We start from the raw sequence: 15,298 nt of genomic DNA on the forward strand, positions 1-15,298 counted from the left end.
GTCACGTTCACCCACTGTCCCAATCCGTCCTCGAGACAGCTCTGTCAGGTGCGATCACCAGGAACACCACAGCATTTAGGGCTTTTCCCGGAACACGCAGTGTCGCACTCATTCCCCAGGGGTCATGTTTGATCAGGTGTAAACCGAAAATGAGATCAGGAAAAAGAATCTGCCATCTTCTTTCTAGCTTCACGTCAGCTTGAACCCCAGCCTCCCGTCCCTCACATAGTCCTATTCTCAGTTCTAACCTCTGCCCCCACTCGCTGAACCCGCTTTTATTAATTCTGAATATTGTATTTATTTCTTGGGGAGAGAGAGAGCACACAAGCAGGCTGAGAGGCAGAGGGAGAAGCAGGCTCCCCGCAGAGAATAGGGAGCCCAACGCAGGGCTCAATCCCAGGACCCAGGGATCATGACCCGAGCTGAAGGCAGATGCTTAACTGACTGGGCCAGCAGGGCATCCGTGAATCCGCTTTTTATGACCGGGTGTATATGTTATCCATCTGTTTATCTGTATTGTTCATCTCTGTTTATCTTGTATCTAACCAGGATCGGAAAGTGACAAATCCTTAGTTTACATACAGCGGACAGAGGGATGGACGGAGAGAGGGAGGGAGGGAGGGAGGGAGGGGGAGGAGGACCAATCATCTTCCTTTGCAGAGGTTTCTGTAGGTGAGGCCCAGTCTGGCTCTGTCATTTGGAGGAGCTGCAGAGTAAGTTTGATGTAAGGTGGGCAGAGCTTACAGATTTATTAGTGGCTTGTGCGGTAACTTTTAATGTTTCTGTGGCAATGCTAGCAACAAATTAATAAAAGCTTAATTTTTATACAAATAGTTTTATTACAAATTTGAATTTTTAAGAAATACACAGTTAAAGAAATTACATAAAAGGCCTTAGTAGTCTTAAAACCGGTTTTGGAGGCTTGGGGTGAAATGTCGTTTCAGGGACAGTGGTCACTGCTCCTCTCCTGCAATCCGGCCGCTCCCTGACGTCTGTGGCGCTCGCGAGAATGGGGAAGCCGCCAAGGCGCCGTCCTGTGGGACACTGAGACTAAGATCCTCCGGGGCTGTTTTCCGCTCCAGGCCACAGAACGAGGAATACAAGCGACATGAAGGCCTTTTACGGTTGCCGGTTCTACAGTCAAGTCGTTCAGTTGTGATTAGTGTTTAAAACCCTGAAGATGCTTAATACAGAATAAAAACAGTAAAGCTCAAAGTACATGCTTCACCGTCATCGACACCACGCTCACGAGCCTGGCTTTGGCTTTGGCTTTGGCTTTGGCTTTGGCGACACACGAGTTCTGGGTTCGAGGTGAACAGTGAGAATGGATGTTTCCATCCAACACCCGAGTGTGTTAAAAATCTACGTGAAAGGACAACACAGTCTTTCCGAGGAAGAAACTATGTAAGCTTTATTTTAACAGTGGAAATGAAACAAAAACTTGCCCTGCCTAATTGCTGACATCTATATAAATTACTAAAATATATATATATTTAATTTCTGCCTACTTTTGGACCATCTTTATTCCACAGGAAATTCGTGACTTCTGCAAAAGCAGTTGCTTAGTACCACACAGAGCAGAGAGACCTCGATGTATGTTTGGGGGGGCTGGAAGTTCCGGCTGCTGAGCCCGCCGCTCCACGTGCGGCCCCGACACACGGGGGCTGCGTGGCCGCTGTTCGTACAGACCCGGCTTGACAGGGACACAGACAGACGTCCCTTCCGGGGCTGACAAGGCAGCTGCTGTGATACAGGGTGGAGACGGGCTTTCGAGCAGGACGGAAGCCCCCGCACACCTCCTAGCACCCTTTGGTTTTCTGATGGAGTCTCAGGCTACACATCAGTGCACCGGATTGTAGGACAGAGTTACACTTTTATTTCATCACAAGTGCCATCTGGTATTCACTATGACAGCTTATCACGGTCTTTGTTTCTCCTTCAGCAAGTAGAGGCCACCGAAGCAGGGGGTGTTAGTTACGCAAATTCCTATAAGGCACTTTACGGTTTTCATACTGGGCAGTGAGGTACACAGGATATATTTCTAGGGTTCGTTGCTGTTAAAAAATAGAAGGGGAAGAGGAGGGAGTAGCACCATGTTGTACGTTAGCGGAGGGCCGGCGCCATTACGTTCTCCTCATGCAGACTTGGCAGCGGCTGACGTGTGTGCGCAGCTCCCCGGCCTTCAAGGTGGACGGCGTGGGCTTCCTACAGGACGACACAGAAACCGGCCGTCGGCGCCGCGGCTCAGCGAGGCGGCCCGGGTCCTCGGGCCTCCCCCCCAGTCCCAGAGGTCTCCGAGGTGTCGAACGGGAGGGGGCCCCAGCCCGGGACAAGCGGCGACCCCCGCGCGCCCTCGTGAACGGACACCTTGCTGGGTGTCACCTGCCCTCACGATGGGGGGAGGGAGGCGCGCGATCATGTGTAGTCCCCATCCCTGGCCCTGCGGATGGCGGCCGCCCAAGTGCGCGCCGGGGAGGGCACGGAAACTAACAGCCACCCTGTGTCCACGTGGCTCCCCAGTCTGAGCCACAGCCACTGCGCCGCCCTGCCCCTCGGCCCGTCCTTCCCGCTCCCGCCTCTGTCGCCACCGGACCGTAAACTCCGCCCGCAGAGGAAGATCTCTTCTCCGCACCCTTCGCACAGAGTAAGTGCTCATTAAACACCGGCCGAATGTGTAACGAACAGCAAACCTGGGGTAATTACTAGACCCTGAAATGCTTCTGTAAGCTTTTGCTGGGTTATACGCGGTAGTCTGGCGGGAGGCTGGCGGGGAGACTGTAACTCAAATGCATCCTTGATCCTAGAAACCCCACCTCCTGTGACGGTTAGAGGCGTGAAGGCTGAAGCCGGCACTAAACGAGTTCTACTAAGACTAGAGTAGCCGTATAATCCAAGTAACGTCCTAAAATTAGGGCTGCGGATTTTAGCAACTTCTGTGAAAATCTTAACCGCCCTCAAATTAATTATTTGAAATAACGGGATCTAATCTATTATTTCAGTTCATTGTGCCAGGCTACTGGTTCAAAACAAACAAACTATCAAAACCACAAAACCAACTCATTATCACCCATTAACCCTACAATGGAAGCCCCAGGACCTGATACACACAAGTGCTCAATCAGGTAACTGAAAGGGTTGCCCCACGCCCCCCGAGAAGGCGCAGATGGGAAGGCGCGTCTCCAGCGGGAAGCGGTACTAATGTGGGCAGCGACCGGTCGCTGCTGGTGCTCGTGGGCCCGGGTGTCTGGCCCAGAAGGGGCTGCACAAAGGACAGAGGGTTGGCCGGTGCCCTTTGCATCCCAACGGCGCCGGGCTCCACGGCAACGTCAGCAAAGCCAGCAGCCCCCGGGCAGTTGTGTCAACAGAGAAATCCTGATGGGGAAGAAAAGGAGGGTCTTCCCTATTGATTTCAGTGCGTTTGGGCTGAAATGAACTCTGATTTTCATGGGCCTACCCGTCTGGCCACGTCCCTCAGCCCCTCAGCACACACTGGAGTGAGCGCCGCGGCTGCCACGGGAGCGACGGGTCGGGGGCCCAGGACCGCTCGTGGAGGACGCAGCCCTAATCAGCGCGTGCCGACCCTCCAAGACTCTGTGCCAGGGTCACACGGGTCCCAACGCCACGGAGGGGCCCTTCTGACTTACTTGAACATCTCACTCCTCTCGATCGTGGCCAGCCAGAAGCTGTAAGCGTTGGCGTAGTAGTTGCACGTCCCGCGGCCGTGGCACTCGATGAACGGTGCGCTGCGGAACTCCTCCAGACAAGAGCCGGGGGACGCCAGGGCCTGGCCGGAGCCTTCAGCGCCGGCGCTGGTGTGCTGTGGGGCGGGTGCGAGCCGTGAGTCGGGCCCCTGCCCGCTGCCCACACGGAGCCTGGCGGTGCCCAGCGAGCGGCCCCCAGGGAAGCCTCGGCAGGTCACCTCGGGACACATGGGTGCCCACACCGCCCTCCGCCCACAAGCCGGCCCTGCTCCTTGCGGGGAGCACAGCAGCCAGACCCCGCCGGAACCCCAGCACCGGTCTCCCCTGACCGGACGGGGATCACCCGCGGGCATCAAGAGATAAAGAAATGCTGGCCTTGCTCCTTATAATGTCCGAAACGCTGAAACTCCTCTAACTTGGGACAGAAGAAAGAGCCCAAATGTGTAAATGGTGCTGGAACCAACAGATGGGACATCAAGCTTTCTAATCAAAATCAGAGACGATAATTAAAACCCTGCATCTGCTGCATTCGAAGCTATGTGTCCTTCTACAAGGTAAAGAACGATCGTCAGTTCCCTTTCTCTGAAAAGACAGAAAATTGAAACAAGAGGAAGAAAGGGTAATAGCTATTGTAAGGCACCTGGGTCCAGTGGGTTCCAGGAGGACAGACCTACGTCGAGGGCACCGCAGGCTGGCCCCTGCGGGTGACCCGCTCCACCCAACTTCCCGGTGCAGAGCTTCCACACATGCAATCGCTACTCAAAATTGGGGTGACAGAGTCAAAGAAGCGACCACCATGGGACCGCAGACAGGTGTCATGCTTCCTATTCTAACTGGCGTTTCAGGGGTGGGACCATCGGGGACAGCCGCGGGGCGCAGAGCAGCCTCTCGCCACAGGAAGGTCGCGGGGCCCTTGCACTCCCCTGCACCCCATGCTTCTGCTTCAGGCTCCTGGGAGCTGCTTGAATGTGCACCCAGCTCCTGTCCTCCTGGGGAGATGCTCTGACCCCAGGGAAGCTCCTGGCAGTGTCCCCACCACCTAGTCCCAGAGCAGAGACTCAAGAGGCAGGAGGCGGGAATGGCTGCTGTCCGCGGCAGAGCAGGCCAGGCCCCTGGGCAGGCTTTGGTCCGGAGGAGAGGCCGGCACTGCAGGAGGCTGAGAACTGAGGGCAGGGGCACAGAGGGACGAGGTGAGGGTGCTCGGACGTTCCCCAAGTGCTCACCATGACGAAGGAGTAGCCAATCCAGAGGGAGGACCAGCCATTGGGGCACGGCGGGATCTGGATGGTCTGGCTGTGCACGGCCATCACCATGGCTGGCGCCTCACACACCGCACACCTGGAAGGCAGAGGGCACGGACCCTGAGCACGGCCGTGGGGACGGCGCAGGACGAAGCCTGTTGCCTGTCCGTTCCTCCTCCTGCTCTCACCCATCCCTGCGCTCACAGGTTCTGAGCCGGCTTCCCGCTTACAACAGACGGCAGCCGGCACCCCATGCGCCGATTCTCTAAGCCCCTCTGGGTGTTAGAAAATCCACACCCGACACTTGCTGAACCGTCTGCTTTGTGGGGAGGAGGTCATCAGAGGGCCGGGGGGCAACAGTGGCCGTCTCCCGGAGGGGCTGGAGGACCGTGTGTTTTCTCCTTTGTGCCTTCCAAGGTTTCCCGATTTTTCAACAGGGAGCGTGGATTTTAGCAAACACAACAAACACTTGAGACAGGAGAGCTGGCGGAAACCAGTGCTACCACTTCCAAAATTCAGTGCTTTGTTTCCAGCGGGGAATCACCTTCCACAGAGGGAAGCCGTGTGGAAGAGTCACTAGCAAACACTGCATGTGGGGCTGGACGTCCCCGTGAGCCCGCTGTGGACTCACTGTGGACTTGCAGCCAGCAGAGCCGTGGGGAGCTGCGTGGGACACTGCAGCGGGAGCACCGCCCCCAGAACCCGCTCGGGGCCACGGGCCTCCCCGACCCAGGCGACCGACACCCAGTAACAAACTACAGCCACACATGCTCTCCGGACCCAGACCTGCCCGGCTCAGAGAGCCCTTTGATGGCAGGATAACGTTTGTTAAAGAAAAAAAAAAAAAATGTAAACACCAGCAGTCACATAATTATATTGAAGTCACAAAGTGAACAGGGTGTCAGCAATGCTGATAAACGACTATAAATGGTGTTAATAATTACGCCTAGTTATGCAGGAACATTTGCATGAAAATGGATGGGGAGCTGGAAAGGCCTAAATCAGTCATTCCATTTTCCGTGGATGTGTCTGTGCGCGCGCACACGCAATTTTCTACTTTATTCACACAAGTGCAGATGAATTAAAAGCCTCCATCAAACACTGAAATCGGCCCTCTACATCTCCGCCATCTGTCTGCGGGGCACAGATGCCAGGAAGAGAGCGTGGCGGCCGGGGCCCCATGGGGAGGGAGCTCCTGACGCCACCCCGTCAGATGGACACGGACAGGAAGAGCCGGCCGGCCCCCTGAAACGCAGACGCTCAGCCCCCCGACCTCGGGTTATTCCTGAAACGGCAGGGCCCCCGAGAGCAGAGGGAGAGCGGAAGCGGAGCGCGGCCCCTGCTCCGTGGGCGGTGGTCCTGCCCCCAGGACAATGAAACAATCAGGAGCTCTTGAGTCCGTCTGCACAAAGTCAGAAACGTCTGCCCTTTCTCAGGATGAAAGGAGAGAAGCTACTGGCTTTCCTGCTCCACAGCAAGGATTTTGTGTTATTAACTCTAAAAGTGAAGCTTTCGGAGCTCCCCCGAGTGACCGGGAAGTCTGAGGCCTGGTGCGACAGCGGAGTGAGTCACCCGGAAACCCGCGTGCTCAGAGACCAGAAGTGGGCAGCCCTGCTCCGGAGGGAGGGCGACGGGAGCAGCGGGCTGGGGGCATGACCAGTAGGGCCCCTCCATGCTGAGGGGTCGCTGCCGTGGGTCGGTTAACGCCAGCAGGGCCCGGACTAGCTCAGGTCAGACACAGGCTTCTCAGGGACCGGATCTGGGAATACTGCAAATCCACGCCACAGCCCCGCCCCCAGCCAAATCAGGGTCCAAGGGCAGAGTCATCAGAAGGAAAATCACAAACAAACATAAATAATCATTTTCTACCTGTTATCCAAGGGAAGCTGAACAGAAACACAAGAGGCGGTTAGTTCTCCTTCTGGGCAGGCACCGCGGTTCTGCGTGAGGACAGTCTCCGCAGAGAAAGTCCCAGACACTTAGTGACGCACGAAAATGACCCTTTGGAAAAGGGCCACGTCAAAGTGTAACGAACCACGTGTCCCATTTTAAGACCCATAAAGTGAGTTTTCTTACAGCTCAAAAGAAACATCAAAGAAAGCTGTCAGGAGACAGTTTACTGTCAATCCGTGGAAAATCTATGGTTTTCCCATTTATGAGGCACCTCCCAACCCTTCCGCCCCGGGTCCTCCCCTATGGTCCCCGTTCCCTCAGTAAGAACCAGAGCTGCCGGGACCTGCAATCCCGAGCCAGCTGGGCCAGAGCCACAGACCAGCCTCGGGGCTCCCAGGACCAGCTCCAGCAGGCACTTCCCGTACCCCCGGCCCTCTGACCACAGGACCTTGCCATCTCTTCCTCATCAAAAGCTGCCTGGTTCTTTAGAGGGAATGTAGAAAGGCTAATGTCAGTCCTCCCTCTCACTTCCTGGGGCAAACAGATCTGCCTCATTTTCTGTCCATCCCTTACTATCTTGTGTGTTAGAAAGTACCACTCTAGATAAAAACTTCATAGATGAGTTCATAACTTTGCCACTTTTCTACTACATCTGAGTAGAGCTAAGGAATCCGCTTTTAATCAGAAGGAATAAAAGCGAAAATGGGACGACTGTGTATTTATTTCTCAGTCATAATAATTTCAATCTCCCCTCTTATTTCCTACCAGGCAGACCGGAAAACATATTCCAGATACTAATTAGTGTGGAAAGTACTTAATTTGGGAAGCGGCTCCGTCAGACACAGGACTTGTCAGCGGGACCGCACCCTAAGGGAGCAGGAGGAGGGGGGGGTGCGAGACACGAAGGAAGTCTTGATACGCACACATCTTTGCATCTACAATAAACCTGTGTCGTCATTTTGTGTATCGAGCACAGATCTACGGTATGTCTGCTTGTTACGATTTCATGGGGATCCCCTCACACCCATATGTGATTTCCCACAGTGAGTACCACAGAACTGCGTCCTTAGGAATGGTAAAGATGATCATTTAACGCGATGTCCGTTTTACTACAATTAAAAATAATCAAAACATTTTAAATCTCATGGGGGTGGGGAGATTCAGAAGGAGAAAGCCTGAAGAGGCTTCTTACGGAATTAACTGATGAAACAGAACGGAGAATGTTGTTCCAGTGGCTGCCGAGGGCCCCGGGGCACCGCTTCACGGAGGAGGCGGCCGGCCGGGACGCACACAGAGCAGGAATTCCGTCCCGAAGCTGGGCACCGCCCCCCCAGGGCCCCGCACTGGCACTCTGAGGAGGAGAGCTAAGTTTGACAGCAAACGATTCCACGGCTGACTTGTGTGACCGAAGTCTGACGTCACACTTAATAAGCTCAACAGCATCAGGTCGAATGTTTGGGGGGAAAAAAATGGAAAAAAAACAAAAAACGGAACCACTTCTGCCTAGACCGTGAGCGATCTTCCTTCTTCAATCCCAGCTCCGCCCCGACAAGGGCCCGACTCACCTGCTGATGAACGGCCGGATGTTGTCCCCGGCGATGGGCGCCATGGACATGGGCATGGGCTCGGGCGTGGACAGCCAGTAGGAGTAGTCGTTCCGGGAGGCAAAGTTGCACACGTCATTGATGTTGCAGAAGAGGAAGGGCATCGTACTGAACTTGCGCAGGCAGCTCCCGGCCGTGCCTAGAGCCGCGGGGAGAGCGAGCGTCAGGGACCGGCCTTCTGACCCGTCTGCCGCCGGACGGCGTGACGGGCTGCGCGGGGATGACACGTACGTTATAAACAGAAGAAGTAAATGCACACGCGGGCGAGTGGGGGGTAAATAAGCACGAGATTAAATTGAAATGATCGAGGCAGAGGAAAACCATAAAGAATTATGCAGGACATTTTGATTAAAGGAGAAAAGTCTTTTCTAAAACTGAATTCCAAAAAAAATTTAACAGGGGACTGACTCTTTGTGTGACGGACAGTAACCACCTGGCAATGTCTTTAACGACCGCTTTGCCGAAAATGCAGAGACTTCCCTTCTTGGGCTGCTTGTTTCCAAGCTCCATGCACCTTGGAGGCGTGTGTCGGTAAGCGAATTCGGTGCAGGGTGTCTGGAGGGGACTAGAGAAAGGACAGCCAGCGGGCACCTCCTCATGGAAACCAGCGGAGGGACAGAGCTCGGAGTGTGCAGAGAAACGCGGGACAGGGTCACGTGCATCTTGTTTGAAAGAGCACCAGCAAAACGGCCCTCTTTTCAACTCTCAGTGCCAACGACGCAGTACGGACTCCAGAAAGTCTGACCGACTCATCCTTTGAAGAAGAGAGTGAAAGCTCTACGAATTTAAAAGGTTTCAAAGCTTTCCACCGCTACATTTTCTTGGCTTCCCTAGTGACGTGCTCGTGGCTGAACTCGGTGGTTCGTTTTATCAGGAGGAAGGGAAGTGGAATCAGGCACTGTCCACACTACCGCGTCTCACTAGTCTGTCACAAGCACACACGTCCCCAGCGTCTCACCTAGGTCCTGGCCGTGGGCCCGTTCGTTGCCTTGCACGTAGAGCAAGGAGAACCCGTGGTACAGAATTTTGGTCCCAGGAGGACACTGTGGGTCATCTGTTGTCTGACTGTGCCTGGTCACAAGGAAGCCGTGGTCCACAGACGGGGTGCCCGGGGGGCCCATGGATCCTGGCAAGCCGTCGGGGCCTGGCGGGCCCGGGAACCCTCGTGGACCTGAAGACGCAAGAGAACTAGGTTTCGCTGGCTGCAGATGGGCTCCCTGACAGGCTCGAGGAGGGAGAGTACGGCACCCCGCCTCTGGGCTGCCCAGCTTCTCCGTGCACAGACCGCCCGAGATCCAGGATAGCACTCCGCTGGGAGCTGAGCAGACGCCCGGCGACCTGAGGCCAGCGCGTAAATGAAATAGTGAGAAGGGACCGAGGAGGAAGTAGAATACGCGGCATGATCCCACGCATGTCACTCAGGCAACACTGGGGGCTCCTCTCCGGGAGGAGGGATCACAGAGTTACTAGAACAACATCTTCTTGGAGGGCGGCTTCCTCGGAAACAGGGCGGTGAGGGCCGCGTGCCGGTGGCGAGTCCTGCCGGCGCCCGGGGCCCTACGCTGCCTGCAAAGTGGCTCGCGGGCCTTCCGCTGGGCTGGGCCCGTCCCCTCCAGGGGTGCCTCCGCCTGCAGCACCTCAGCCCTCGTGGGGCAGCCGAGCCCCAGCTCCCTCGGGGAACAGATCGCCGCCAAGCTTGTGGCCCACGCCGGCACTGCCGTCCTCCTCCTCTCCTCTGCCGCCCACGTGGAGTTTCTGCAGCTCCGGCCCACTCCCCCCTCGGAGGCCCCCGGCCCTCCCCGCGGGCCATCGCTCACCATGTCTGGAAATACTGGGCTACATCAATACTGTCTCCCCCACAGAAAAAATAATGACTGCCCTTTACCTCCTCTATAAGACCTATTTCTTCCAAAAAAAAATGAAAACAAAAATAACAACAAACAAAAAAAAACAAAACAAAACGAAACAAAACCAGACCTCTTTGGAAATCTGTCAAGTAACGTGCTCCATCCGACTGTGCAGCTTTCTGCACACATGAGCCTCCCGCTTTGAACCCGAGGACGCGGTGGAGGGCGGCCGGCTGGGGAGGACACGGCAAACCTACCAGGGGGACCGAAGGGTCCCGTCTCTCCTTTCTGGCCAGGGGCGCCATCAAAACCAGGAACACCAGGCGGTCCGGGTAAGCCCACGGATCCCGTCACGCCTACAGGAAAGGACAAGGAATTTGCCACCCGGTCCAGAGCACTGCAGGCTGTATCTTCTTCCCTTTGCGAGTGCGTCCGGTCAGCTGCAGAGAGGAAGCTCTCCCGGACGGCCGGGAGCGCCTCCCACAAAGCCCTGTTGGCAGCCCCCGGGCGGCGGGCACACTCGCGTTCGCAGGCCGCGCACCCCGACGTCTGATGCGGAGCTCCCGACCCTTGTTGCCACTGCTGTCCGCAGCCGGTGTGCGGAAAGGCAGCTTCGTCGGGGGAGAGGAGGGCTGTGACACACGGGGGGCGCCCACGCATCTCCCAGGCCACGTTCCCGAGCCTCCAGTCATTGGTACACAACAGATACACCCACGTGGACCAACTCCTGCTCTCTGTGTGCCCCGGCCCCGTGGCCGCTTACATTTAGAGCTTCACAGATGCCCCTTCTTGGTTGTCAGGTCTTCCTTCTCCTGTAGCATCTGCCCACCCTCGTCAGTAGCTCTTGCCACTGGGAATGTTCAGAAAGTTCTAGGGCAGGAGGCTGGGAACCCCAGGCATGAACCGCCAGTTGGCTGGGTCCCCTGGGCCGCTCTTAGGACCCATTCTCGCCGTTCCAGACCAACAGCTGCCATCCCTCAGCTTCTTGCTGGAAAAGGTGATCTCTGTGTCTGCAGCCCGTGGGCTCCGCAGCAGGCACAGATGTGTCCGACTGTACATCCCTCTAGCTTCTCCTGCATTCTGTCCTGGCTTTCTCAGTCCCCTCAAACACTTCACGAGGGTTTGATACCCACTGAAGGAAAGTAGGAAAGTCATACTCAAACCTGTGTCTACACTGTCACCACCCAGAGGCCCTGATTTGAGACACATGTGTGAAGAAGAAAGCCCGCCAGGCCCCTCCCTGACCCCCACACCGCCCTTTGCAGCTCAGCTAGTCTTACCTTGCTGTCCTTTGGGGCCTGGAGGCCCTGGGAGCCCCTTTACACCTGCAGGACCCTCGGGGCCAGGAAGCCCTGGCTCCCCTTTGATGATGTCGTAGGGTCCCGGGGGCCCTGGGGGACCGGGAAGGCCTGGGGAAATCAGGGATGCCGCTGGTTAGTTCCACTGTCCATGTACCCGGAGAAGAGCCCAATGTGAAACCCAATCCAAACACACGGTTCTCAGAATCCGGTCGGCATCAAAACTACAAGTGAACACACACGTGTGCGCACACGTCTATTGTTTAACGTGAAATCCTGAATCCTCAGGCTGGGGTCATTGGTATAAACTGGCCGCTGAGCTTCAGAATCCCTGACAACTGCCATGCGACCCTCCGCTGTACAGGCCCAGCAGGTGAGGCCCCGTCCCGGGGAGCCCAGCCACCCCCGGAGGGCTGCAGTGCATGCGCTGGGAAGGTTTCTTCTCACGGTTCTCTGCAATTGGCCGTGGGTACATTACAGCCACGGGCCTTCATTTCCAGTGACGCATACACCTAACCCCTCTGCGCGACAGCTCTGGAGAGGTGGGGGTGACCCCGTCCACAGGCCTCCGAGTCGGCCTCACCCGAAGCCTCTCCTGCCCTGCACACGGGGCCTCCACACACCTTCCCCATTTCTTCAGTTCTAGACATTGTACTGCTCAGGGTCTCTCGAAGCCTGATTTTGAAAATTCAGCACAGCCCTGAGAACACGTCGGCCCAGCAGGAACCAGGACAGGACGCTGGCTATACTTCATCCGTTTCCCCCGAGACTGGCTTGGGGTGCGGGAGCCGGCGCACACGCGATGGCGGAGAAGCGGAGGGACAGTCTTCCCTGTGCAGAGCCCCGTGCTGCCCGTTCCCCTCGCAGCCCTTCCACGCGAGGCCGAGCGCCTCCTGGGACAGGCGCGTGGGGGGAACCGCCTGCCTCCAAGCTGCGGGCGGGACTCTGGAGTCTGTCCTGCCCTCTCCTCCGGATTTGCCCCTAGATAATGACCCTGACTTTCAAGACGTGTAGTAAAAATGTCCTGACGAGCTACCAAAGAATTTTTAATCAACTATTTCCTAACGATCCTCAAGCCTGTCACATCTATACAACCAAACTCCCTGATTCCGTGCGTCCGACGTGTGAGTAAGGTGCCACCAGCACAGGAACGTTCTTACCTCTACTTCCGGGGAAGCCTTGGTCACCTTGATCCCCCTTCACGCCCTGCAGGCCAGGGAGGCCTTTCTGACCTGGACGAAAGAAGCACACGGTCTGCACGGAATTCCCAATGATACGCAAGCAGGGGCACATGCAAGCTCGCGGGCACACACGTCCCTGCACACGTGCACACGCGTGTGCCCATTGCATGTGTGTCCGCATACCGCACACGTAGGTCCATGTGCACCCACGGTACATGTGTACACACACACGGTGAACAAGCTTTCATTTGTCCTCGGGGGAGAACAGAACTAGTTCCGGTCAGCCGTGTGAGACTTCTCGTGACATGCTTCTTTCCAGAACCTAGAAGTCTCATTTTCCCCAACATCCAGCAAACTGTACAACGATCGGGAACAGTCGTGCAGCACAGGATCCTGTTTTCGACCACGACCCGGTTCACCCATGTCCCCAGATACACCCCAAGACGCCTGCAGGCGGAGGGCTTGTCTCCTTCACCTGCCGTCCGTATATACCAGATTCAGCAGCAAAACCCACGGTGCCTGGAAGCCGAGAAGCACCAATAAATGTTCCCTTCATACATTAATAAAATCATGAATGCCCTAAGCCCGTGATTTCTCACTGACACACAAATGATGGAGATAAAAATGATCCACTGATTCTGAATGAGAAAGAGCGTTTTATCTAGCCCTTCACGGGGCGAGGCTAATCGGGCTGGCACAGCACGAAACAGCGTGTTTAAAACGAAGAGAACAATGTCTTGCACCGTAATGAGGCTGGCCTGTCAATGTCAAAGGGCCAGTGGTCAGGTTTGGCCCCTCCTCTATGGCTTTACCTTGAAATCCCGGCACTCCTGGAGGCCCCATGTCACCCTTCGAGCCCGTGATCCCTGGCGAGCCACCAATCCCCTAGACACACAAGGAGAAGGTCAGCCACGAAATGCTCAGGACACAGTAAGTCTGTCTAGTAACCGGCGAGTCACGGGGCTGGGCCCTCAGCGCTCTGCCAAGGAGCCTGTGCACAAGTGGGGCTTGCGCCGTCCCGAGTGACGCGAGAAGAATGACGAGTCTCTAGCACGTCCCCACGAGGGAGCTGGACGCTGACACAACACGCTTCCCGTCACGGTGCCTCCTCCCTGTCCCTCTACGTGGTCAGCTCCCTGGCAGGGGCATGCCGTGTGTCCTGCCGTCCCCAGCCCGCAGCACGGTGCCGCGGACAGACCCAGGCCTCCCTGAGTGCGTGTCCCCGCGATGATCAACCTTCCGGCACCAAACTACCTTCTGGAGGCTGTCCCCCAGCACTCGGGCGTTGCGCCTGACCTTTAGAATGAGCTCGACAGCTTATCTGAAGAGTGGTTTTAAATACGGAGAAGGAAACGCAGAACCAAGGAGGCTGGTTTTTCCTCATAACTAGGGCATCACGCGTGTACTTTAAACCTATCATCTCGTTTTCTGGTTACTTCAAAACCCTTCCCCCTCTAGCTCCTTTCTCCGTGTACAGCGAGTCACGCTGCTTCTCACATCTTTGCTTCTTCGCTTCATCTTATGTAAACCAGTGTCGCGATGACAACACGCACCCACCCGTGTGTGCACACGCGGAGACGGGTGCGCGGGCGCAGACAGCCGCGAACGGCCCCAGAACCGGGGAGCGGCCTGCTCTTCCTGAGGCTTAGCTGTCGGCACCACGGGTGGACCCAGAGTTCCGGCCCAGGCCCGAGCCGCAGGCCGCAGCCGTGGGGTCCCAGCTCCCCGTGACCGGTCTGGTCATCAGACTAGGAAGAAGGTGCGCGTGGGCAACCGCGATGCTAGGAAAGACGGCTGCGGACCACAGCGAGCGCAGCCCCTGCGGGGAGGACTGGAGAGCGGGACACCACGTCCGTGCGCACACCAGGCACACACACACACACACACACACAAGATGGACACACGGACAACTCACAGGCAGGCCCTGGAATCCTGGCTCTCCCTTGGGCCCTGGGGTTCCGGGGGCCCCCGGCCAGCCTGGGTTTCCTTTGTCACCTTTGAGTCCGTCAAGTCCAGGGAGCCCCGGAGGCCCCATAGGTCCCGGAAGCCCTAATGGGAGACACAAAAGTCACACACTTGGGGTCAGAGGGTGTTTTTATGGACACGTGTCACCGGCTTGGCTGGCGTCATCTCCACCAACTGCCCCGCCCCCGCCACGGGGACAGCAACGCTGCACAGAGCTGCGGCAAGCGCGGAAGCCCCGGCGGTCGTGAAGGGAGAGTCTGCTCGACAGGCAGCAGGCGCGGACACGGACGCCCCGACCTCCATGCCCGGCCCCGCCACGCAGCCGTCTTGGGGCAGATCGGGGCAGCTGGGACGCCACCGGGTGTAAAGCTGCCTCGGGGGACGTTGGTGCCCCGGCCTTTCTGGTGACGTCTAGTCTGCCTCTAATCACTGTCACATCGGCCGAAGTCCTTGACAGAGAGGACCTGGCAGGGGCGACAGTGACCCAGCGGAGCCCGAACAGTGGGGTCCCCAGACATCTGAAGCAGTTTCGAGCTGAAGTCAAAGCTGCAAACTTCTAAATCAGAAA

At 56.8% G+C, this 15,298-nt stretch overlaps 1 protein-coding gene across 1 annotated transcript in view; it reads right to left on the reverse strand.

Annotated features, from left to right (window-relative positions):
* Window positions 1–819: 819 nt before the first annotated feature.
* The window catches only part of COL4A1 (collagen type IV alpha 1 chain), a 130,983-nt gene continuing 116,504 nt past the window's right edge, over window positions 820–15,298 (reverse strand). Inside the window, exons 43-52 of the mRNA XM_044250094.1 lie at window positions 14,681–14,814; window positions 13,578–13,650; window positions 12,745–12,816; window positions 11,567–11,695; window positions 10,544–10,642; window positions 9,398–9,610; window positions 8,401–8,578; window positions 4,925–5,039; window positions 3,645–3,817; window positions 820–2,205 (exon numbers count right to left, since the gene is read on the reverse strand). Of these exons, the coding sequence (XP_044106029.1) occupies window positions 2,124–2,205; window positions 3,645–3,817; window positions 4,925–5,039; window positions 8,401–8,578; window positions 9,398–9,610; window positions 10,544–10,642; window positions 11,567–11,695; window positions 12,745–12,816; window positions 13,578–13,650; window positions 14,681–14,814 (1,268 nt within the window). The 3' untranslated portion in view covers window positions 820–2,123. The remainder of the gene's footprint in view (window positions 2,206–3,644; window positions 3,818–4,924; window positions 5,040–8,400; window positions 8,579–9,397; window positions 9,611–10,543; window positions 10,643–11,566; window positions 11,696–12,744; window positions 12,817–13,577; window positions 13,651–14,680; window positions 14,815–15,298) is intronic.

The sequence above is a fragment of the Neovison vison genome, chromosome 5 (genome assembly GCF_020171115.1).
Source record: "Neovison vison isolate M4711 chromosome 5, ASM_NN_V1, whole genome shotgun sequence".
Lineage (NCBI taxonomy): Eukaryota > Metazoa > Chordata > Mammalia > Carnivora > Mustelidae > Neogale > Neogale vison.